Source organism: Clarias gariepinus, chromosome 21 (genome assembly GCF_024256425.1).
Source record: "Clarias gariepinus isolate MV-2021 ecotype Netherlands chromosome 21, CGAR_prim_01v2, whole genome shotgun sequence".
Lineage (NCBI taxonomy): Eukaryota > Metazoa > Chordata > Actinopteri > Siluriformes > Clariidae > Clarias > Clarias gariepinus.
In genome coordinates, this window is record NC_071120.1 from 5,336,068 (window position 1) to 5,362,500 (window position 26,433).

At 38.5% G+C, this 26,433-nt stretch overlaps 1 protein-coding gene across 2 annotated transcripts in view; it reads right to left on the bottom strand.

Annotated features, from left to right (window-relative positions):
• Positions 1 to 3,747: 3,747 nt before the first annotated feature.
• LOC128509418 (BOLA class I histocompatibility antigen, alpha chain BL3-7-like) overlaps positions 3,748 to 26,433 on the bottom strand; it is a 50,087-nt gene continuing 27,401 nt past the window's right edge. Inside the window, exons 5-8 of one of the 2 annotated variants that reach the window (XM_053481157.1) lie at positions 6,148 to 6,429; positions 5,916 to 6,065; positions 5,102 to 5,162; positions 3,748 to 4,988 (exon numbers count right to left, since the gene is read on the bottom strand). In XM_053481157.1, the coding sequence (XP_053337132.1) occupies positions 5,122 to 5,162; positions 5,916 to 6,065; positions 6,148 to 6,429 (473 nt within the window). In that variant the 3' untranslated portion in view covers positions 3,748 to 4,988; positions 5,102 to 5,121. Of the gene's footprint in view, positions 5,163 to 5,915; positions 6,066 to 6,147; positions 6,430 to 26,433 lie in introns of both variants that reach the window. The other variant, XM_053481156.1, reaches the window with a different exon arrangement.

Genomic DNA, 26,433 nt, shown 5'->3' on the forward strand with positions numbered 1-26,433 from the left:
AGAAAATCCCACGGCGATCATCTGGAAGTTTGTGAGAGTCGGAATAATGATTAGCTCTGCATAACAAACTATTTGGAAAGAAAACCTGTAGCCTTTGTTAGAGTTAGAAATGGCTTTAGAGGAGGAAAGCTGAATGTTTTGGATCGGCCCAGGCAGAGCCTAAAACTAAGCAAATTAATGTTAAACACTGTATTACAAGCAAATGTTTTAGTTAATGGTTGTGTATACTTATTAAAAAATCTGTTTTGTAGATTTTGTTAGTAACATTTTTGTGTTTTTTTTTGTTGTCAATTTTTCCAAACACATACTAGTACAACAACAACAACAGGTAATCACTTTATCTTTTCTTTTCCCGACCATCCACTAATTAGATAAGAAGTTAAGAGTACTAGAATTACCTGAGGTATCAGAGTATATAGGCTACTGTTAATCTTGCTAGTTTACTGTACATAGTCTCCTGCAGTATGGCAGAGCTACACCTGATGAGATAAATAGAATTATTTCTTGCTTTTAGTATACCATTAGGAGAATATCTCTGAAATTATTTTACTTAGATACTAGACCTATTACTTTAAGTGAAAAAAAACCCTGTATAAAGTACACACTTTCAAAGTAAAACTAACTTTTAAGTAAACTTCTGGCCCTTGTATGTGCAGACTGGACGATCCGCTAACCCTGATGACCCTCAACGAGAGCAGCCAAAAGAACAACACAATATTTTAATACCTTACAAACTGCATGATGATATCATGTTAATATGGATCAAAATCCATAAGAAATGTTCTCAACACCTTGTTGAATTTATGCCACATATAATTTAGGCGGGTCTAAAAGCAAAAGTGGGTCCAACCCAGTACTCCCTGGGTTTTCCCTAATGAAGTGGCAAGTAAGTGTATATATGTGCATATCAGATAGTCTGCTGTGGTGAACCCTTAAGAGTAGAAGGTGAAAAAACATTAATATGTAAAGTACAGTATGCACCAAAATACACAGTACTGAAACTCACGCATCTTGGAGACGCATATTTATTTGTCGACATGACATGGCTTGAGCCGCACATGTTCCTAGTAGTGTGAAGGAAGTTGTTTTGTACAAATGTGGTTGGAAATGGATCACTCAACAGAGGAAAAAGTATTCATAGTTGAGTTTTATTTCTGCTCATATGTTGGTGGTCGTGAAAGGGGACCGAGTTTAAAACAGGTGGCAGAACATATTCCTTCCCGTACCCGCCCCATTACCCAAATCTTACTCGATGCCTTTTTGTGGGAAATGTTAAGAGTGTGTTCAACTGTGAAGATCCGCCAAGAACTGTGTCTGCATTACACAGGCAAATCGTCTCCTTTTTGCACGAGTCTGCAGCAAACTTTGTTCTGGGAATCTGGGTTGAAAAACTGTGTACACACTTGGAACACTCACGTTATGCATACTGTGTTTAATCAAATGCTAATAGTGTGTATGTTAATTCATTTCAGGAGAAATTCAATTAAAACCTTTATTTGTAAAGCACTTTTAACAATCGTCATTGTCACAAAGCAGCTTTACAGAATTAAAACATTGTGGAAAATTTGTATGAAATGTGAAATCAAAATTAGATTGTCCCTATTTAGTACTGTACATCTCCCTTTCTGTGACCCTGTTCAGGATCAGCACTATAGAGAATGAGTGAGAGAGAGCCATAGCACTGCATCCACCATGTTTCTGGTATGATTTGGATTATGAGTTGATAATCTTTTCCTTCTGGAAGAAGTTAATCATATCCCAGAACTAGATGAGCTCTAATCTGACCCCAACATTCCTGAGAGTTGATAATGATATGCACCTTGCAGTATATAAATCTCTGCATTTACACATATGATGGCGTCACTTGACTGTAGTCTTCGACACTGATACTCCTACCTCCTACAGTGTATTCTCAACTTGGCTAGATGTTGTTTCTTCATCAAGGAAACAATTTGGGTTCTTTAGATTTCTTCCATGATTTTTCAGGCCTATAAGTAACTTTCTTTTAAAAATCTTGTAATTTTTTCTTATTTACCATTGTAAATATTTGCATTCTGTAGATAAGTTATTAGAGGGTCAGTCTGTGTGTATCTTTAATGAATCAATCAAGAAATTTAAACGAGAAATGACAAGAGTTCTCCAGAAATTAGAAAATATTGCCAAAGATGTAAAACAGTTCTTTTTTATTGTCCACTATTCATTTTGTGAACTATTGAGAGATGTTTTCTACTGCATACAATCTGGTGATTAGTGGAATCTTCAGGGAAGTCGCACAACTCAAGAGTCATTTCATTAAAAGTGTGGTGACCTGTACAGCATAATCACATTTACACACAAACACTGGGACAAAATACTATCTACAGTAAAGTAAAATACTACAGGTAGAAAACAAAACAACATACCAAAAAATTAAATAAAAAAGTGTTGATTATTTTCTAATAGTGACAGGTTTGTAAACAATCTGAAACCAAAATGTTTCCTTGGGACACTGAATATGGGAGAGACCTTGATTTCAAGTATAAAATCATTAAGCTTTTTCCTATCACAGGATGTACAAAGTTTTGCATGTACATTTATATCAAAATAGTAGTACCAACATTATCACAATAAATACATTATCATTATAAAACTGGGTAACACTTTAAACAAATTGTATTTAGGCAGATTTCCTTTGGTAACAGCTCACTACAGTAGGTACTCAATCGAAATGTTTATTACCATCGCGCTCACTGCAGCAGCAAAATGACAGCGGCCAAAATAAATCAGTTGCATTTCAAAGTTATTCGTAAAAATTACCACCAAATGGCGCAAAATGACACTTTCACTCGCCGCAGTTTTAAAATATAATTAGGTCATAAAAAAATGTTGTATCAAAGAAATACAATAGTGATGGTAATTTCCACATGAGTACTATATACAACAAAAATAAATCTGAACCAGAGCAATTGATATGTACAATACAATAATGAGTAAAAAAAAAAAAAAAAAAAAACGCTGGTTAAATGTTGTTTAGATCAAGTTCACTAGCTGACAATTTCAGGTTTATTCAGGTTTCTCAGGTTATTTCAGGTAGTTTAAACACGTGTTGCTCGTGTTTGGTCACATGAGATGTGATGAGTCATTCACAAATGAACACCTGGTTTATTCTTTATTCTCTCGTTTCTCCAAAAAGCAGCCTGCAAAATGTTAGAAATATTACTGTTATTGTGTCACAAGTGTAGTTTTTCACAAGTTGTTTAGGTGAAAAAGTGTATAGGTATAGGTATGTTTGTATACAGCTCAAAATCTCCATCAGTTATTAAAGATAGCATCTATTTAGAAAAAATGCCCCAGCAATTTCATAGATTTGAGCTTCAGGACATCTCCCGGCGCTCTGCTCATAACACCGGGCCAAATCATGTCCAAAATAACATGGGTTTAATATTTGTTAATTTAATTTAAATGAGGTTTGGGCTCAGGACTTCGATTCGGCAGCGTGATTCTCCTCTTTAATTCCCTACGTAGTCTAATCTGTGCTCAACCGCACACAAAGTTTTCCAGAGTGCACCGGCAGAAGTACTGTAGACTAATGATTATGAATGCGTCCGGAAAAACAGCAAACGGACTGACTCTGATCATGTTAATAAGTCATTGATAAATTAGTGATGTCTTTGGTTACGGCTGTAGTGATGAAGGTGATCATGTCATCTCGTCGTCTCCACTTTTCATACAAATTAAAAATTTTTTTCCATTAGTTTATATAAAAGCAGAAATTTCGCTTTCTATAAGTATATATTTTTCACGTCTGTGAGGCGAGTATACACGGAGTGTCTGAGTGAAAACAATACAGAACAGCGCACCCTGTTTACTTTCATTATTTTACAAAGTATCATAACGTTTTTGTGTCATTAAACTAAAGTAGAGTCTTAAAAAGGCTATGTAGTTTATAGAGTTTTACTATATAGTTTTTGCACATTAATCTGGCAAACTTTGTTTGATGCACACCCCGAGTCTGTTTTCTGGCTATACACTAGTGTTACACATATGTTCTAAAGGCTAGATATAAAAGGTATACATTTACTTTGCGTAAATTCGATGCAAATAAAAAAACGCCTATATTTATTACTATATTTTTAGTACTGTGATTGTAAATTCATTATAGTGTCACTTGTATTTCATAAGGCTTTGCCAGCGGTGGTACAGCACAACGGGGGCTGTTAATAATTATAACAGCCTACTGCATTTCATTCTTATAATAACGCAAAAACACAAGCAGGGCTAAATGACATCGACATCTCCTGACGCAGTAGAACGTCCTGACAATGTTTTAATGTTATAACTTTTCTAATTACACATGATAAAATCTAAAGGCTTAGTGTTAACATTTACCTCGCTTAAATTTAATAATAATAAGATTTAATCTAATTTAAATTCTAAATTTGTACTGGAATTTTAGTACTGTGATTGTGAATTACTACAATGAACTACAATGTTTTACTTGATTTTATCCACTATTACGTGCAGCTCTAAAGGAGCTGCGGCTCATTAATCCTTGAGAGAACGTACTGTAGGCCTGAGGTGTCAGTCTGTAGTTATATAGCCACTCAGCGGTAAATGGCCAAAAACAATTCCGATTGAGTACCTACTGTTCATATCCAAATAAACTAGAAGAACATTCAACATAAAAACACTGAAATTAGTGCACCTTAAATCCATTAGAAGCAAAAATTATTTTTCTCCATTAATAAGAAAGGGAACGGAATGCTGGTTGAGGCACTATAAAAGGTAACAGGGAATAACAGGAAAGTGTAAACAGTATTGTGAGGTGTAGTCAGACTGATCTGTACATTCTGAATAGACAGCAGTGCAGCAGCTTTACAAAAGTTTGTCTCGCAGACGTCCAACCATTCAGTTTCTTTGGTCATCATTTTTATAATTAAAACACTTTTAATTCTGTAGTCTCTCATGCGTGGTCCTAAACTCCATCCTCATCTCGCTCTCCTTGTGACCTTAAAACAGAAACAGGATGAGCTCTGAGACCGAATGTTACTTTTCTGCTGGATTTTCTCTCCACACACAGATGTTTATTCCATATTACACTGTAAACTACATCATGTCTTACTCTCTCAGTTCAGCGGGAGGTCACACGGTCACACTTTGTAAGCTTGGGGTTGGAGAATCTCCTTTAGAGGAAACAAAACAGACAAATCATTATTAGTTTAAGTTTAAATTTACACAGGAATTAAAAGCAAAGAAGAAACAAATCAGTCCAGCTGATAGTAGAAGCCCTCAGGTTAACCTCACATTAATGTGTATACACAGTGTGTGTTTAAGGTGACGTGGGGTTGAATAAAGTCAGGTCATTAGAGTGACAGGGATTCTGATCAGCTGAACAGTGTGTTGTTAGTATAATGATGTGTTTTTAGCTTATTTTACCTGACAGCGCTATAAACAGAGGCACAGGAACTGATTTTTACCCTGGAAACCTCATCACAGCCCAAATCTACCTTTAAACACTTTTTAAATTCATGACTATTTATTTTGGAAGATAGAGCAGCAGAACTACAACACAACCTAAATACACGACTGCAGAATGCTTAAAATACACATGAAACCATAAAGATGATTTCAACTGAAGACATTATAAAAAAAATATATATTTAATGATGATCAATTGACTGGACACTAAACTGACATCATCATAATCATCATCATCATCCCTCTTTAATAAGCAGCTCGCTTTTCTCCGCTTAAGATCTGCTCTCTCTCTTGGTCTTTCTGGAATCTATTTGACAAAAATGTGTTGTAGGTATGGAGAACTTTACTCCCTGATTACAACTACAACACTGTGTTCATTTTAAATATCATTAGAGAATCAAAAGCTCATTTACGGTCATTAACTGGACAGTGGGGTCTCTTCTGTAAATAAAATATACCTGTTCCTGTCGTCCTCCAACCAGATTTCCTCTTCTTCCAGATCACAATTCCAGCAACAACGGCGACGAGAGCGACAAGAACGATGAGAGCCACTACAGCAGTGATGATAGCAATCGGTGGTCCACCTGTTCCTCCAGCTGTTCCTCTACCTGTTAAATCAGCACAGAGTCTTCATTATCTGCTGCAGCAAGAAATCAGCTTTCACTCTCTACAGCTCTAGTTTATCAGGACCTTTTGGTACTTCTCGCACTAACTCCTTCTCCAAGCTGCTGTGCTGAACCACGCAGGTGTAGGTGTGTTTTTGCAGCTTCATTCTTGAGACTTTCAGAATGCTTCTCCTCTGGAAGCTTCCATCCTGGTTGGGTAACGTCTCGCTGAGCTCCACGTCCTCATGCACGTCCTCTCCGTCCTTCTGCCAGGTGATGTTTAGTGCTTTGGGGAAGAAACCTGTAGCGTGACACACCACCTCTGGAGAAGGAGAGTGTTTCTGGAACAGTGACACCTCGGGAACAACTGCAGAGACACACAGAGACAGAAATATTTTAACACTGTCAGTATTATTAATGTACTGTGGAAAATAACCCCAGTGTGTGCATGTGTGTGCTGTAGGGTACCAAGAATGTGATTACTATGTACAGTAACGTACTGGTGTGTGTGTGTGTGTGTGTGTGTGTGTGTGTGTGTGTGTGTTTGTGTGTTTGTTTTTCGGTTTAGAAGGACAGATTTCAAGACATTTCACAGAGCAATGAGGACCCTCCGGTATAGGAGGACAGTTGGCTGTCCTCATAAAAAGAAACCTTATAAAACCTTTTCTCAGCATGTTTTATTACCTAAAAAGTGGTTTTCTGAAAAGGCTTTGTATACCAAAAACCTGACATATGTTGTATATTTTTGTGTCTGACAATGACCCATATCGGTTGTCGTGGTCCCTGCATGCAGCGACACGCAGGCGCGGGAAATTATACACAAGCGCGGGAGATTATACACAACGCGCGAGATTAGACGCTAATTTAACAATGCGCATGCTCACAATTAGCATTACTCATTCTGATTGGCTGGATGGAAGAGCGTGTCGTCTGACGACAGATTTATTTTCCCGGGAGATCTGGACGTGCACGCTGTGGAGAACCTGCGCTGTAACAGGTAAGAAATTAATTACAAAACGTTTTAATAGGTTTAAAGTTATTAAAGTTGGTATTTAGCAGATGATTTTGTCCAAAGTGACATACAAAGTTGAACTTTGCAGTCACGGGTAATTCCATGAAATCAGGGCCTTTTTAATTTAAGCAAATTAAACAAAAAAAAATAAGTTTAATCGATTTGTTTTAAATATTGTAACGGGTTTGGCCCTAAGTGCACGCGCGGCACCATGAGGCACGGACACCTGATGAGGTCTTACAGGAAAAAATGTCATTTATTTAGAAAAAATGGCGAAGGAAAGGTTTAAAGGAGGGAGGATGGAGAGGGAGGGAGGGTGATGCACGTGCAGGTCTGGTTGGCAGTTTCCCCGCTGGCATGCGGGCACACGGCTGGTGAGTGGTGACGGTGGGCAGAGCACGCGGAGGTAGCGCTAGATGCAGCTCGCGCAGCTTGTTCACGCGCGGTCCTCTCGCGGAGAGAGAAGGGGCGGCGTTCCCCCTTTTTAAAGTCTCTGGGGCGCATCACATCGCCCCGCTCGCGCGCCACTGTCTTTTAAAACATCCACCGCGTAGCAATCCAGCTTCCCAACAGACAGAGCACGAGCTCCACTCACTCCCCGCTGTGTTTCATAGCGCAGGGAGAAGCCCGGGATCATTAGCGGCCGTAGTTCACCGGCCGAGCACAGCGGCGGCCCCGCTCCATCACTTACCTAAAGGGAGGGGGAGGCCGCCTAACTAGTGAGCGAGGAGCGATACTGTAGTAAATTTGGGCTGCGTCCCTCACAGGCGCGCGCCGTGACAATGTCAATGAAATGAAGACAGTTTGAAAGGACAATAACTTGTATTTTCATCTCACGCTATGATTTTTTTATGAGTACTTTATCTATCTTGATATTTTTGTCATGCTTGTTACAGACACGTCATTATACAATAGTTTCAATTAGAACTATGTTATAGTTTTCACTCATATGAGCAGTATTGTAGTCCCTCTTTACACTGGGATTGTTTCAAATTTTAGATTTTTTTTTTCCATCTTACATTTGTTATTCGAATGACCAAGAACAGATAAATTTTGGAGGGTGATCACATATCAATTAGGTAAATATATATATAATTTATATTAAGAAGAGCTTTGTCAAAAATACAGTATAGATAGGGCTACAACGAATACAAGCCCTATATAATATATATTGTTTTGCACTCTTATAGTTGTAATACATTTCTAAGAGATCCAAAGCCGGGTTTCACAGACATGGTTTAGACTACATCAGGGTAAGCCTTAGTTCAGTTAGGACATCTAAGTAGCTTTTATAAATGTGCCTTAGAAAAATGCATTACTGGTGTGCATCTTGAGACAAAACGATGACATTGGCATATTTTATGATCTGTCAGTGCAAGTTGCTTTCAGTAAAAACAGCTCAGACATGCATTTTAGTCTGGGACTAGATTAAGTTTGAATTGACCTTTCTTTTGAAATGGACCAATGGTTAGAAGTCCTGTGATTTTTAGTGTTTTGGTGATGCAGTAAACATCTTGCAGCTGTGGTGGCCATGTCCTCTATTCAGCATAGATGGCCTTTTCTAACCACGGTGTCCCCCCAACACGTGTGTTTTTCTGTGTGTGCCACACACTGGGACTTGTGGAAGACTCAGGGTTTGAGCCTGGATGTCATTACATGTCCAGAGGACCGTGTCCTTGCATACCTTGAGTTTGTCTGTGTCTGTGTAGCTTAAGCCTTGTCTTTGAAACCGGGAGCTAATGTTTTAGGGTATTGAAATTAGACCCTTGTGCATCTGTTTGTCTGTGTATGTCCCCTCACAGAACTTAAAATATACTGGTATACTGACAGCAGGGAAATGTTATGTTAATATTCATGCTATTATTGAGATGAAAAGTAGTGAATGTGTTGTTTACATTTTTGTTAATTTTCTTAGCAAATTCTGTCATGCCACGGAGAACTACTCCCCTTCAGGATGCCATTAATCACATCCTTGCAGGAAGAGACAAAACTTCGATGTTAGAAGTCAAATATATTAATCCAGTTAAAGGTGAGTGACTTTGACACACTGCAGGTTAGACTGAGGGCTCACATGTCACCGGTTCTTGAATGGATATTATGACCAGTAGATTTCAGTCCATGACTATTGATTGTACAAACATCAATATAAATTAAAAAAATTTAATAGTATTTGTATAATATTTTAGTTAATAGTGCGTTTCTCTGTTGTTATTCTACACTTGGACATGTATTCATTATTTTACATGTAGAATTGAAAGGAGGAAAAAAACACAAGGTTGCATAGCAGCGATTTATAGGAATAACTGATTATGATTATTTGCGAGGCTGAGTTGTATCCAGTGGATAGTCTGCTAGCCCTGTGACTCTAATAAGGTTGTGTCTGCAGGTCGTGGTATCTTTACTTTGGCTGCTTTTAATCAAGGAGAGTTTGTGGTGGAGTATAGAGGAGAGCTCATTGATGCAGCTGAAGCTGAACGCAGATGTAAACTCTACGACGATGCATGTTCGGTCTTCATGTTTGACTTCATATGGAAACAGAAAACATGGTGGTAGGTTCAGAATGACTAATATGTTTAGATTTCTACAGTGATGAGTTTTATAGTAGAATTTTTGAAGTAAAGATTCCATGTTGCTCTTTAACGTAACTATGCATTAAACAACTATACTTGTACTGGATGTTGGCATTAGTGTAGTTGCTTACAAATTGAAGTACAATTCAAAAGCGTGTCACTATAAGCGTCTGTTTAGTGCATGATGTTTGTAAATTTGCAGTATTGATGGAGCACTTGAAGATGGGTCATTTGGGCGACTGGTAAACGATGACCATAAGGCACCAAATTGCAGAATGAAGTTGATCGAAGCAGATGGGAAGCCACATCTCTGCCTTTTTGCCCTGATGAAAATTATGGCAGGAACTGAAATTACTTATGACTATGGTGGGAAAGAATGGCCCTGGTGTAAAGAGGTGGGTAATATTGATTTTTTTTTTTCTTCTTCTATGAATTTGTGTCAAGGTTTAAAGCCTATACATCTAGACTACATCTAGATCTCGTAACAATGAAATCATCTCTGTCTTAAAAGCTACTGTGTGTTAAAACGTGCGAGTTTTATGATGCCTCAGAGATTAAACAATACCTATCGCTCGTTAGTGCCAACAATTATAACCAAAAAACAGAAGTCACTTCTTGGTGGTATTCAATCCGGTTTTCAGTGAATCTTGTCAGGTTAATCTTGAACATGCATGACTCTCCCAGCTGATGCCAGCAGTCTTATCTGTATGTTTTGTAGATTCCCCCGACAGTTACAAGCACTGCTGCCCAAGCGTCCATCAAAGAATGTTTCTAAGACCAAACCATGTCATCCACAGTCTCTATTGAAGGTCAGTGACTGTTTGAATTAATGTTTTACATTAGTTATGGTGGACATATCAACACATTGTGTTTATAAAGCATGCGAACCAATGATAGTGTGGCTTCTTCTAGAGTGATGCACAACCCCACCCTCCATGGCCTTTCTCATATTCTTTCCTATATTCTACAGAGACCAGAGAGAGACCAGAAGTCCAGTCCTGCAATATAACATCAGGCAGTTCTGCTTCTGAGGTAAGGTTGAATATGACTGTCTTAAAGCAGTCCCATTGTTTCATTGGGACTTTAGTCAGTTCAACTGTACAATAGCACAATTGTGTAGATTATGTCCAAGTTCACACATGCATTTTCTCTTTAACTTGTTTAGACACCGCTGATTAGCAATGCCTGGTAAACCCTGGGGTTATTTATTATGGGATGTGTGAATGTTTCGTTTTGTAAGGGACATATTTGTCAGTTAATTATAGTTATACTGCAGGTACAGTCTAAAAATCTTTGTCGGTACAAATAGTCATCCTTTAACATTGTTTCTTTGTCTACATCAGGTTTGGTTGAGGGTGTCCCTCTTAGGTGAAACGGACACAGTACCAGTTGATGCCTGTTCATCTTTGCATATTGCTGTTCTTTTTTTAGGTGCATTGTGTTGGAGGTCATTGTGGCACTTCTTCTGCGAAAGAGGGGTTTGGAGAAGTTGGTGTCCAGCACCAGGAGGTGTCACCTGCTGTGTTCTCAACAGACCTTACCAGTAGTCAGTTAAAGTTTTGGGTAAAAGTTTGGTAACTTCTGACAATGCATGGCATACCTAAAGGTTTGCAGCATGAAAAAAAAAGTGTGTGTTAATATTAGGCCATTTTTAGATGATTATTTTGTGTCTTTAAGGATATTTTTAAGTAGATTTTTGTCTGTCAGGGATGTGAGTTCAGCATGTTATGGCTATATGTGTTTTTATGACTCGAGGAAAGCCAAGCACTAAATCTCTCTTTGTTTCCTTGTACAGAGACCGACCCGAGATCAGCCTGTCAGTCATCCAGAGCCGCACCAAACAACTCTGCTTGTGAGGTGAGTTTGAATTGACCTTTGAAATGGACCAATGGTTAGAAGTACTGTGATTTTCAGTGTTTCAGTAAACATCTTGCAGCTGTGGTGGCCATGTCCTCTATTCAGCATAGATGGTCTTTTCTAACCACAGTGTCCCCCCAACACGTGTGTTTTTCTGTGTGTGCCACACACTGGGACTTCAACAGTGGAAGACTCAGGGTTTGAGCATGGAGGTCATTACATGTCCAGAGGACCATGTCCTTACATACCATGAGTTTGTCTGTGTCACACACACACACAGACAGATCAATTTTTACTTTTTTACCTTTACTTTATACAAAATTACTTTTCTTACAGTTGTTTTTACATTTCTTGTTTACTTAGTCCAGGCTTAATAAACCCTTTCCTTGCTGTTAGGGGTGGCAGTGCTGCGGCTAGGAAGAAGGAGAATAATCTGTACAGCACTGACCAAAGTTGTAGGCTAAAGCTAACTGAACCGGGCCAGAGAAATCACACTCATGTGAAGTTTCCTTCCCCTATCAGATTGCAGATGAGAACTTGGAGATCACCTATATCTATTGTAAAGCTGTACTAAGACAGAGTTTACAGCTACATGTTCTATTTTTTTTCAGAACTATGTAGGATGACAAGAAAAAGAAAAAAAAAGTACCAACACAAATAATTTCTACTATGCTAACTACTTGGTAAATAATAACCAGATTGTCCAAGTAAAGGAGCTTATATCATAAACCACTGCAAATTATGAGGTTTCTAATGTCAACATAATGGTAATTCACATAGCTCCTCTTTGAATTGATGATTAAAAAAGACTAACCTAAAACTTTTGCATAAAGCTAATTCAAAGTCCAGTGTGAGAAAAATCATTCCTCACTACCCCTGCTGTCTTTTATTGGAACAAAACTTCTCTACAGGTGCAGAGGAATTAAGTGATGTTTAAGGCACACCATTGCTATAAAAATAAAAATGCCAACAGGAATCTCTACCTACCAAGGACTTTGCGTAACACTAAAAGGTTTAAGGTTACCGAGTGCTGTCAATAGGAAGAACTACAATATTTTTTACACCAGAGATTAAAAGCAAAACGACAGGAAACACAATCTGATGGGGGGAGGAAACTTCATTTCAGTGTCATATATCTGCCCGGTTCAGTTAGCTTTAGCCTACAACTTTGGTCAGTGCTGTACAGACTATTCTCCTTCTTCCTAGCCACAGCACTGCCACACCTAACAGCAAGGAAAGGGTTTATTAACCCTGGACTATCGAAGTAAAGCAAGAAATGTAAAAATAATTGTAAGAAAATAAAGTAATTTTGTATAAAGTAAAGGTAAAAAAGTAAAAATTGATCTGTCTGTGTGTGTGTGTGACACAGACAAACTCATGGTATGCAAGGACACGGTCCTCTGGACATGTAATGACATCCATGCTCAAACCCTGAGTCTTCCACTGTTGAAGTCCCAGTGTGTGGCACACACAGAAAAACACACGTGTTGGGAGGACACTGTGGTTAGAAAAGACCATCTATGCTGAATAGAGGACATGGCCACCACAGCTGCAAGATGTTTACTGTATCTGTTCAACTTCTTTAGACACAGCGCAGTGGTGGAAACTTCTCTTCTGGCCAACACTCCATTGCAGAGCTTGGTGACCAAGCCCATGACTTAAAACGCAATGTTATTTCTACAGACTTGTTCGGAGGTGAGTCCTGCATGAATTAGCAATGCCTGGTAAACCCTGGGGTCTTGCAAAGCACTGTGCCTTCATGTCCTGTCTTCTCTTCAACAGACACTGAATTGAGAGCAGAGTCTCAGTCATCCAGTCCCACACCAGATGGCCCTGAGCAAGAGGTCCGTTTAAATTCAGCTGTTTATTACGGGATGTGTGAATGTTTCGAATGTTTGAGTTTGTCTGTCTCACACACATGGACAGATCTTTAACTTTTTTCACAAAATTACTTTAATTTCTAATTGTTTTTGCTTTACTTAAATAGATCAGGGTAAATCAACCTATTTCCTACATAACCTATAACTGCAAGTGCTGTGGCTAGGAAGAAGAGACTGATCAGTTTCCTTCCCTATCAGTTAGTTACTCGCTGTTTCACTAGTGGTCTGTATTGCAGAAAATTGTCTCATTCTTCTTCCTACTTACAGCACTCGCTGTCTTTAAACAACAGGGATATAGGTTGATTTACCCTGGTCTTGGAGTTTAACTTTGTGTAAAGCCATGCCTTTGATTGGTAGAGAACCCTGTTGCCATTTTTTTTCTTTTTTTTTCTGCGTAATAGAAGTTAGGCAGGGTACATCTAAATTTATCTTTGGACACAGGTTCAGAAACTAGATGTGTTGTGTTTTTTAAATGCCAGTTTACTTCATTATTTAGAGGAATTGTCTTCTTCGCCATTGTCACAAGAGTTCCAAGTAGAAGTCTATCTTTCTCTTGTATGTGTGTGTGTCATGAGTGATGCTCTAGCAGATAGCCAATCTTAAAATAAGTCACTGGAATTAAATAGATATGCTTCGCTATTATCTCAAAAATAACTTTTTTTCCCCTTTTCAGCTCTCATGAAGGATTTTTAGAAAAAATGTTTTTTTTTTTTTTTTTATTCATGGTAATTTTATGTGTAAAGGTGTTTTATTTCATGATTTATTTTTTTTAAAGTGTACAATTCATAAACTGGTTTATGAATTGGTGAGAATTGACAAATGCAGGATATGCCATTCACCTTTGACATCTGTCAGATGGCATGGTCTAAGATGCAAACGTAAGTGCGTTATTCATTATCTTTAAATGCATTTCTTAGTATACCATAAGTTAAATTTCATGTATAAAAGTATAAAAACATGTTGCTTGAATGTTTTATCAGTTCAAACCATTACGAAAAAATCACTGTAGTGGCAGATACTATGACATACCACTCAAGTGAGTTTACAAGCTAAGGCATATGGCAGAAAACATGCATCAAAATAGGCCACTGATGTAATACAAAGGACTTTTTAAATTTATTTTGGAGTGGGAATAAGGGGTCGGATATGCCGCATCACACATCTATCCAAAGGTTTTCTCATCTCTGGAGACATTTGCCTTTGGATGTTGGACAAGTCCTTATTTCCTTTGCTAAAATTTGGTTCGCTGCAGCTCGTCTAAATTCATCTTTCATTCACTTTATTCATTTGCGATGTTAACCCAATTGCACAATAAGCAAAACGCCACTGTTTGAATTGTACAGACAAATTTCAACAAACTTATTTTTGATCTTACCAATGCAAAAACACAGTTCTTGGTTTAAAATCCAGACCTAATTCAATAACAATTGCCAGTCCAAATGCTTGAAGGTGTCTTAATGTAGGCTAAACATTTCAGCATTTCTGTTCCACATTAGACCATTCTGCCAGAAGTCTTTGGGCCAAGGATGCATTCTGAAACAGCCTATATGGCCTCACACCTTGCATATTACACATTAAAAAAAGAATGTGTTACAATAACAATGTTTTATAATCAGAATATCAAATCTTAATTTTTTTTAACTTTGCTTTTGAATGGGTAATGTAAATGCTCTGCCACTCCAGTGAATTCTACATTAATGGTTGAAACCTGTGTACATTTGTCTAAATGGAATGTGTAAGCCATCACTCAAACTGTGCATTTGTACTGAACTGTTGCATTTCTTGATTTTATTTCATAAGTGTAAAGCTCTTTGCATTTTAATAAGGAAATTAGTATGTAATTGATCGGCACGGGAAACTGATCAATTGTTGTCTAACACTGTGGTTTGCTTAATTTTGTCTGTGAAGAATGCTGTGGTGTATGGCATAAAACCTGCCTCCAGAAACCCTCAGAAGACTGGGATATATCAGATGTAAGTGTACATTAAACTATAACATGCGTAATATCAATATAATGGCTCTTAGAGTTTGCAGTTTTTGACATCTTTGCCATGTGTATAAATGAAAATGCTGAAGTCGCACAGGCACTTCAGTTCCCCAAATCATCAAAGGACAGAAAGGTTCTTCTTGAGAAATTCTGAAACCTTGGCAACTTCAAGCACAATTCTGTTGTTAAAACCACAGGATCAGGCTGTCTTAAAGTAAAAAGGAGTTCCAAACAGAGCAGCAGCTCTGAGACATACGATTACTGCTTGTACTGTAAGGGTATGTTATCCAGAAAATAACTTTCTCGACATATGAAAAGATGTGCTCTAAGACTGGAGAATAATGTTGAAGAGGGACCCGAGTTGAGAGACAGAGTCTTTGGTATAGCATCTGCTCAATCTACAATGTCCCAGCCAATTTTAAGTGAACTTTGGTCAGTGTTGGGCAAAATGCACAAGGATGATGTGTCCACTGCAATAAGGAATGATCATTATCTCATGCAGTTTGCCCAGTCCCTCTTTAATAAGCATGGGAGTGAAAGATCGAAGCATGAGTATAAAAGACAGAAAGTAAGGGAGGTTGGGAAATTACTTGTGACTCTGCGCCACACAACAAGTATCCATAACCTGGAAGAGGCAATAAAACCAGGCAACTTCTTTATTCTTACTAGTGCTGTCAAGAGAGTTTCAGGTTTTGATTATGAAAACAGCACATTCAAAGCACCGAGTTTGGCTCTGAAAATTGGGCATTCTCTCAGAAAGATAAGTGACATCATGTGTCGTGCTCTTATGGAAGAAGACCAAGAGGTGATCGATTCCATCAGGAGGTTTCATACACTTCATGAAACAAAATGGTCTGAATTAGTTTCCCATTCTGCCTTATCAAACCTGAGTGAGGCAAAATACAACAAGAGCACAAGGCTTCCACTGGCCAAAGATGTTCAGAAGCTACAGTTATATCTTGGTCAGCAAGTGGAAATGACTAAGAAGAAGCTAGCTGATAACCCAACAGCAGGCACTTATGCAGCACTAGCGAAGGTGACCCTCTGTCAAGTCATTTTGTTTAATAGGAGGAGGGAAGGTGAGGTGGCACGGATGACTGTAAAAAATTTTGAAGATCGTGACATGTCACAACTAAACGATGACATAAGCTCTGGGCTTACAGAAGTTGAGAAGAGACTCTGCAAACAATTTGTCAGAGTGGAACTGAAGGGGAAAAAAAGGACGAAAGGTTGCTGTGATCCTGACTTCTGATATGACTGCTAACCTGTCACTCCTCATCAGTAAGAGGAAAGAGTATGGAGTAACTGAAAACAACAATTACCTCTTTGCTGTTCCTTGTGGTGATGGTCACTACAGAGGGCAGTTTGGTCAATTTGCAGATGTTTGTGGAGCTCAAAACCTTAGATCAACTAACCTTCGCAAACAGATTGCCACAATAAGCCAAGTCATGAACTTAAAAGATAATAAACTGGACCAGCTGGCCGATTTTCTCGGCCATGACATTAGGGTTCATAGGGAGTACTATCGACTGCCCCAATCAACAATTCAGCTGGCTAAGATATCAAAGCTGCTTATAGCTATGGAGAAGGGAAGTGTGAAGAATATACAAGGAAAATCTCTGGACGAAATTGGCGGTATGCATTATTTCCATCTTGTTAAATCTACTTGGTGTATGTGGATATGGTTGGATTAATAACATTTTTACAATGTCATTTAATAGATGACATAGACAACATGGATACCGGATCACAGCAACTCCCTAATGTTTGCACATTGCAAGGTACTGTAAAAATTGGCTACTGAAATTGTTGTATTGTGTTGTGTATTTTTCAGTTATATTGGTGAAATATTTAAAACAGGCTTTTAAAAAAAATACATTTAGATAACAGCCTACTGTTATTTCAAACATGAATGAACTTTTTATTGCCTACCCTCTTTGCTGTGTAGTTGATGCCATTGGAGATTTTGTCTTGTTTTGCTTTTAGACAATGAAATGTTGCCTTCTTTGACTTCTGCATCGCCTCACCTCTCCGAGACTTCAGCTCAAGGTATAATCTCAATGATGGACCCAAAGTTTGCCCAACATATCTCATGTAATGAGCTGAGATCTGTGGGTTTATTACAGTATATTAAAACTATTTTAGTCAGGAATTTTCCAGTAGTCGATGGTTAGAAGCTTAACTTTGTCACCTCTATTCATTGTGACTAGGGATGGAACAGTATAAAAATTTCAAATCATGATTATCAATATTATCACGGTTTTGTTAAAATGAGATGAAAGTGTTCAAAAAGAACAGATGCACATACTGAAAACAATCACCTTTATTTATATAGTGCTTTTAACAATACAAATTGTCAAGTTACTGAACAGAATCTAATAGTAGAATACAATGTCAGTAATGTATAGTGATGAGATAAATGCTCAATTTTCAGCTTAAGGCATTTTATTTCTGAATGCAAAAGTGTGGTTGTCTAGGTCAGCTCAGTTTAAATATGATTGGTGTAATCAAATCACTGATGATTGCTAGAAATTAAGTGTCCCCAACTAAACAAGCCAAAGGCACATTTGGGTTGTTGATCAACAAATAAATCAAGCATCTCTATGCACTTTTTTTTCTTTAAGCAAGATTCTATTGTTGCATTTCCTTATTTTACATTTACATTTAGTCATTTGGCAGACACTTTTATCCAAAGTGACTTACAGTTGGGGAATATAATTGTACAAACGATTTATCTTATGCTGGGTGGAAGGAAAAAGAGGGAGAGAAAAAAATAATATATATACAGTAGTTGATCAATTGGAATGGTTATTACCGTCGCGCTCACCGCCGCGTAAAAACGTCAGCGGCCAAAATAAATCAGTTGCATTTCAAAGTAATTCGTAAAATGGCCGCCAGGTGGCGCAAAGTGACATTTTCGCTCGTTGCCGTAAATACAACAGTGACCGTTATACAGCGTATCTCTGTATCGGTTTATTGTTATTTAAGTTCTGGATTATTTCAGGTACTTTAAACACATTGTTGGGTTGCTCATGTTGGATCATATGAGATGTAGTTTACAAATGAACACCTGGTTGGGTTATTTTGACCCAACAACTGGTTTATTCATTATTCTTTCCTTTCTCCAAATATCAGCCTGAAGAATGTTTGAAATATTACTGTTTATTGTGTTACAGGTGTAGTTTTTAGAGTTGTTTAAGCAGGAATGCGTGTGTATACAGCTCAAAACCTCCATCAGTTATTAAAGATAGCGGCTATTTAGAAAACATGCCCAGTGATTTCGGAGCTTCAGGAAATCTCCCGGCGCTCTGCTCATAACACCGGGCCAACTCATGTCGGAAAGAATTTATAAACGGTTCCTAAACATGGGCTATTGTTTTTTTACTTATAATATTTGTTAATTTAATTTAAATGAGGTTTGGGCTCAGGACTTCGACTCGGCATCGTGATTCTCCTCTTTAATTTACTCCATAGTTTTAATCAGCGCTAAGCCGCATGCAGGGAGTTTTCCAGAGCGCACCGGCAAGAGTAGACTAATGATTATGAACGCGTCGGGAAAACAGCAAGCAGACTGACTCTGACCATTTAAAAAAAACGTTTGCGTTCATTTTCTGACGCGCTCAAGTTCACCAAAAACAATACAGAGCAGCGCAGCTTACAACACTTACAAAATCACAACACTTACAAAATCACAACGTTTTTTCGTTATTGTGAGTGCGCTTAAATAAAAGTTGAGTCTTATAAAGGCATGTAGTCTTATATAGTTTTATTATATAGTTTTTGCACATTAATCTGACATAGTTTTTTCAGCCTGTCACGGCGTGCGCCCAAATCAATATCGCTCCTCGCTCACTAGTTAGGCGGCCTTCCCTTCAGACATGCGAAGTAGCGGGACCGCAGAATTACACATGACTGGTGAGCTATCGTTGCTATCGTTGCCCGGGCTTGCACCCCGCGCTATAAAATACTTGGGGTTTGTTGGGTTAAAGTGGATTTTACTACGCGCTGTGTATGCAGCGCGCGTGCAACAACGCGGAAGTGCGGCATGCAAGCAGGGCAAATGGAACGCGCCCCACGGACTTCAAAGGAGCGAGAGGAGGGAGGGGGGCGGTCTGGCCATCCGCGGAGAGCAGAGTCAGCGCGAGCAGACGGATGGCCATTGCACTCACACCGCGTAGTAAAATCCACTGTAACCCAACAAACCCCAATCATCACCAGCCGTGCCTTATTCCGTCATGTCATGTGGGCATTATAAGCTTTGTATTGAAAACTTCTAACTAAAAAGTGGCAGCTGGCACGCCTAAAAATAGACGCAGGTTATTTTTTTAATAGTCTAAATAAAAACGCTCCGATTGAATTTCCTATAGTCTAAAAAGCGCTCAACCGCACGCATAGTTTTCCCGAGCGCGAGGAATTTTTTTGTGCTAAATAATGTTTATGCAGTATAAGAATTCCTATTAATCCTGGGTTGTTCTTTTAGTGTCACTATAGTGCTTTACAATGCCAGACAACATTCAAATACAAATTATTCACCCTCCCCAGGTGTGAATCGGCTGTTCTCACCTATACATTCAGAGGAACTGAAATGCACTTCTCCCCACTTTAAAAACCTCTTGAATCTGAGGCTGACTTTCAGTGATTTCAATTTGTGTAATTTTAATCTCCTGGATTCTAGATTCTAAAGTTGACATTGTTACCTTTTTTAATCATTGGAATGGAAGAACTTGTTATTTTCCTTATGATAGCATAAATTGCATTGTTTTAAATCAGTCTATACACAATAAAATTATTATAATAATTAATTATTATTTTTTAAACGGGTATGGGGGCTATCTTGGTTCATTAATCTCCGTGCCTGGTTTAGGTTTAGTATTCAGTGCGCATCTGTTATATTACAACTATCATAACACTCAAATACCTTTTATTGGGGGTTAAGTGACTGATGTGCCTAACATTTTTCAGCTGAGCCTTTGTTTCACTGAAAACGACCGCGACACCCCCCTCTCTCTCTCACACACACACACACAGAGCCGACCAAATCATTAGCACGTCCCTCCCCCAAACAGCACAGACATTTACTTACACCTGAACTGAGTTGTTTGAGTAACATGGGTCGAACCCGTTACAAATCATAACAGCCTACTGCATTTCATTCTTATAATAACGCAAAAACACAAGCGGGGCGGAATGACCGGCATCAGCTGACGCAGTAGAACGTCCTAACACTGTTTTAATTTTATGGTCATTTATTTCAGTTAATAAATCTACTATAAATTTAAAGAACACAAGAAATAAGATGACACAAATCCATACACGCTTTTTTTCTAATTACAAGTGATAGAATCAAAAGGCTCACTGTGTTAACATTTATTGTGCTTAAATTTGATCCTAATAAGATTTGATTTAATTTAAATTCTAGAACAGTGGCAGCTGGAACACCTAAAACAGATGCAGGATTATTTTTTTATAATCTAAATAAAATGCTGTTTTAAACGTGGGCTATTGTTATTTACATGCAATATTTGTTAATTTAATTTAAATGGGGTTTGGTCTCCGGAATGTTGAGCATCAGGATCCTCTTCTTTACTTTCCTACGTAGAATCAGCGCTTAATCGCACGCATTAAGTTTTGTAAATTCGTTTAATGTTTAATAGTAAATAATGACCCCCGTTGCGCTGTACCACCGCTCGGAAAACCTTATGAAATACAAGTTTAGGACAATTATGATGATCTGCCACGGCGTGCGCGTGTGATGGGTGTACGCCCAAATCTACTATAACTACTCCCTCACTCCGTAGGCTCCCTGAATAGGCGGCAAAGGGACGGGAGCCGCCTATTTGTGCCGGCTGGCGATAATTAACGTTAATATGATCTCGGGCTTGCTCCGCATTATAAAAGCAAGGCGCGGAGGTTTGTCTGAGGTCTGGGAAGTACGTGATGTAATGGAGAATATAAAAGAAGCATGTCAGTGGGGAGATGTGACGCGGCCCAGGCGCTTTAAACAAGGACACTAGAATTCCGCCCTTTGATCTCCGCGCTGAGGACAGCGCGAGAAAGAGCTGCGCGAGCTCCCGCGGCATCTACACTCCCGCACCGTGCCCGCCCTCGCAGCCCTGCTGCCGAAGAGGAAAAGTGTGGTTAGGTTTTTGCGTCAGCGAGAACTCGCGCCGGCCATCAACAGCGGGAGAAGCGCCGTCACGAGGGAGCGTGCAGGAGCGCTGCCTCCGTGTGCTCAGTTCTGCCACTCCGTGCACCAACACTTATCGTCAGCTGTGTGCCCGCATGCCAGTGTGGCACAGCCCCCGGAACTGCACATCCACAATCTTTATCCCTTTCTTTCCTTTCTCCCTCCTTCAACACTTTCCTTTCCCATTTTACCTAAATAAATTACCCTTTTCCCGTAAGACCTCGCCTCGTGTCCGTGCTTTATGGTGCCGCCCGTGCAACATGGGTCGAATCCGTTACAGATCATAACAGTCTACTGCATTTCATTCTTATAATAATGCACAAACACAAGCGGGGCTGAATGACCAACATCAGCTGACGCAGTAGAACGTCCTGACAATCTTATAATTTTTATGGTCATTTATTTTAGTTAATAAATCTACTATAAATTTAAAGAACACAAGATATAAGACGACACAAAACCCTACACGCGTCTTTTCTAATTACACGTGATAAAATTTAAAGGCTCACTGTGTTAACATTTATTTAGTTTAAATTTGATCCTAATAAGATTTAATTTAAATTCTACATTTGTATCGTCATTTTAGTTCTGTGATTATAAATTTGTTTAACTACAATGTTTTACTTGATTTTATCCGCTACTACGTGCTGTTCTAAAACTCTGTCTCTCATTAATCCAGCAGAGAATGAACTAAGGCATGAGGCGTCAGCCTGTAGTTATATAGCGCCACTCAACGGTAAAAGCCAGCAAACGCACAAAGCCAAACGGTACCGCCGAGCGCGGCGACGGTAGGACCTACAGTCCGATTGATTAACCACTGTATATATATATATATATATATATATTATTAAGTCAGGTAGCATCGAAAGAGATGGGGGTTTTTAGCTGTTTTTTGAAGATGGATCAGGAACCAGCGTTCTGGATAGGCGTGGGAAGATCATTCCAACAGCCAGGAATTGTGAATGAGAGATCTGGAGGGAGATTTTGAGCCTCTCTGTAATTTTACCACAAACCCTTGCTCAATAGAGGATCTCAGGCTTCTGGAGGGGGTGTAGATTTGTAGCAATGAGTTGAAGTAGGCAGGAGCAGAGCCTGTGGCTGTTCTATAAGCGAGCATAAGTGTCTTGACTTTGATGCGAGCTGCAACCGGGAGCCGATGTAGTGAGATAAAGAAAGGAGTGATATGGGCTCTTTTGGGTTCTTTGAAGACCGGTTGTGCTGCTGCATTCTGAGTCATTTGTAGAGGTTTGATTGTGTTTGCAGGAAGTCTAGCCAGAAGAACATTGCAGTAGTCCAGCCTAGAAATGACCAGGGCCTGGACAAGAAATAGAGCAGCATGCTGCGTTAGAAAGGGTCTGATCTTTCTGATGTTGTACAATGCAAATCTGCAGGATCGAAAAGTCTTTGCAATGTGTTTTTGAAGGACAGCTGGTTGTCAAAGATTAAACCAAGATTTCTGACCGAAGTTGATGGGGTAATCGTGGACGAGCCAAGCTGAATGGAGAGGTCGTGCTGTAGAGTTGGAGTGGCAGAAAAGACTAGAAACTCAGTCTTAGCCAGATTGAGCTGCAAGTGATAATCTTTTCTCATAATGACCATCGTCAATAGTCAAGTCAAGCCACCTTTATTTATATAACGCTTTTTACAATGCAGATTGTAAAAAAAAAATATATATATATATATATATAAATAATTAATTTATCTATATGTTAGCACTGTAAAAATAAAAACGGTGATGTCATTGTCCTGTTTGCATTCAATGGTGTCAATGCAGGCAGCTAAAAAAAAAAAATTATATCTAGTGAAATGCACAATAACGCATTATAACAGCAGTCAACCATGTATCACAATGGACATGCTCTCTTGTTTAATTAATGCCAATTTTTCTGTTTTTCTATTGTATAGGAAATTAAATCAGACTTTACTATTAATGCTACTATAATTATTACTATAACTTTTTGTGATCATCTTGTCTGGACGATTATTTTGTACACTTTACAAAATGGCTTTCTAAGCAGGATAGTTTTAACACATTAATGTCAATTCAATATGTCCTCGTAATTATTTATGTGGTAAAGAAAATCTGTATAATAAGTGCAAAATAAATATACATTATCTCTTAAATGTCACCCCAGTCTTGTCTAAGCTTGTTAGTTCGGATAAAAAAAAAACATTTTATTCATGAAAGCTTCACGTTATTATTTCACGGATGTAGTTTTAGTATTGAGGTCAAAGTCCACTTGCCTTGCGTTTGCAAATTTAAAGTGTCTGCCTATATCGTAGCAACTTTTTTTCTTGTATGTTCTGCAGACAGGGTGATCATACTCTATTAAGTTCCCCTCAGGACTTTTGTAAAAGCCAAAATATGACCACACCTCAGATCTGGTCATTTTAGAAGGCTGAAATCTCTCTGCACTGTCACTGCCTTCTGCCATTTCTTCTCATTCAATAAACCGCGTTGCGTTTGCATCAGACTGATGCTAGCTGGATTGGATTTACTGTACTTTTTTTTTTATTGTGATAATCAAACACTGTTTTAATGATAATTATATTTTAAACAATATTACTAACCTTCAGTACGTTTTACAGTGGTTTATCATGAAACCAGTAATCGTTCCATCCCTAATTGTGATGCATATGCTTTGTGGATAGTATTTATGAGTTCATTAGTTCGCATGATTGTTTTAAAACAACAGTGAAGATTGGCCTGTGTAAAATCTACATCATTACCTAGTAAAATTATCACTCAAGGTATTGTTGTACATATTCATGCACTTCTCACTTTATCCGGTTTAACAACTTTGCCATGAGTGTAGTTAGTATAGGATTAATGGAACTGGCTGTCTGCAGTTTTACATGAATCCCCTCCATGCCCATGGTGTTTGATTGGTAGGCATACAGGCTCTTTAAGCCCATACACTTACACTGTGCAATATTCTTTTAGATGACCAGAGGAACGCTGCTTGTGCAACATCTGGTTCACCTCAACTCCCTGACTCGTTTACTCAAGGTATTTTTAAATTGCGGTGCCATGTCCATCACTAGGCACACTTGCTAATGTGCAGTCAACACATTAATAATATAAAGCATATAAAGAAGCTGGATGAATTTTGTTTTTAACAGTGTAATAAAATGTCATGGTAATAAAAATAATTAAACTTGATTTTTAGAAGATCAAAAGTCAATTATGAATCACTTTTTGTCTTTTTTTGTTTTTTTTTGTTCAGGTTCCCGTGTTTCATCAAGGTGGTGTGTGAAGAGACCATGGTCTGAGGAGGAGATAGGAGCTGTGATGAAACACATGAGGCCTTTTATTGAAAACAGTGTCACTGTCACCAATGAGCAGTGTCTGAAATGCAAAGAGAAGGAACAACCTGTCTTGGAGACGAGATCCATTCAAAACATTTGGGATTTTGTACGCAACAGAGGCTTGGCCTTTAAAAAGCATTTAAATACTAAATATTAAACGCACTTTTGGACAGCCTGAGCCCCCTAACTTTTCTAGGCATGTTTTAAAGGTTCCTGTCATGTGTTTAGACATATTATAGATAACTTTATTTATCTTGCTCACAGGCAGTGTTTTGTTGTTTGTTTTGCTATGTGGTTAGCCTGGGCCAGGATCCACTTTTATTTATTTTTTATTAATGTTTACAATGCTGTCCTATAAGGAATTGATTCTTGTGGTAAAACAAATATACTTCAGTGATCCAACAAATGTTGTGTTGTGTGTTAATAATGACACCTGGATTCTTTTCAACATTTCTAGCTTAAATGCAGATGGGTTAAGTGTAGTAGTCAAACATAATGAAATCAACTAATGAGCTAAATATACTAGATCCTATTCACAATCTCCACAAAACAACAAAAGAGCATCAATCAAGCGTATAGCATCAGATCTGGCAGGTAATGCTAGTCAAGCGTGCATCAGCTGACTGTTTGCTGATCACGGCTACCTACAGGAATACCACATCTATCACAGCGAACTCGTGTTTAGCTCCTCAGTATTATCAGCTGCTACTGTTCTCCTGCGCTCATGTACCCTCCTCCAGCTCCTCCTCTTCTACAGTCAGGACTTGGTAAGCAAAACAGAACTCCATAATACGTGTGCTGACGGGGTTAAGTTTGTCCTAGTGGATGCAAGCACTGTTTTTGTTTTCTTCTTCTAGTTTTATTGAAACTTGGCCCACCTTTTTAGCAGATACCTTCAGATAAGGGCTGTGGTGTTTTCTGTAAACTTTTGTAGCTCGACAGAACTTCATTGGAGGAAGAAGTGTAGAATGGAGCGATTGTCCTCCATTGTACATTTAACTGCAAAGTATGTCCCAATGGTATGAACTTATGCGATAAATTATAATGCACAACAAAGGTTAACAGAGAAAACAAAAATGACCCCTTAATATATTACTTATTATTATTATGGTGTGTCTCAGCCACTTTAGTCTTATCCATGTGTCCTTTTAAAGCAGGTTATACTTTGTGTGTATGGTGAACTGGCCTTATAGAACTTGTGTCCTTTCAAAGCAGGTTATACTTTGTGTGTGTGTATGGTGACATCACTGACCTTGTACACCACACTGTCCTTATAGGCCGTGTTACAGAAAAGTTTGGAAAAAAGCCTTTTTTTATATTTTAGTTATGCAAAGAAAATCTTTTAATTTTAAGTTGTGTATAGGTTCTCAGATTTTTTTCATGATTTTTTATATGTTTTTTGTAGCTCTAGCACCACTGGAACCCAGTGTCCCCACAACCCTATGCCCAGTCTGATTTCTGAAAAATATCACAAATTGTCCCTCTAGCCCGACAAACGGGTATGTGGGTGTTTGTGTGTGGGTGTTTGTGTGTGGGTGTTTGTGTGTGGGTGTGTGTGTGTGTGTGTGT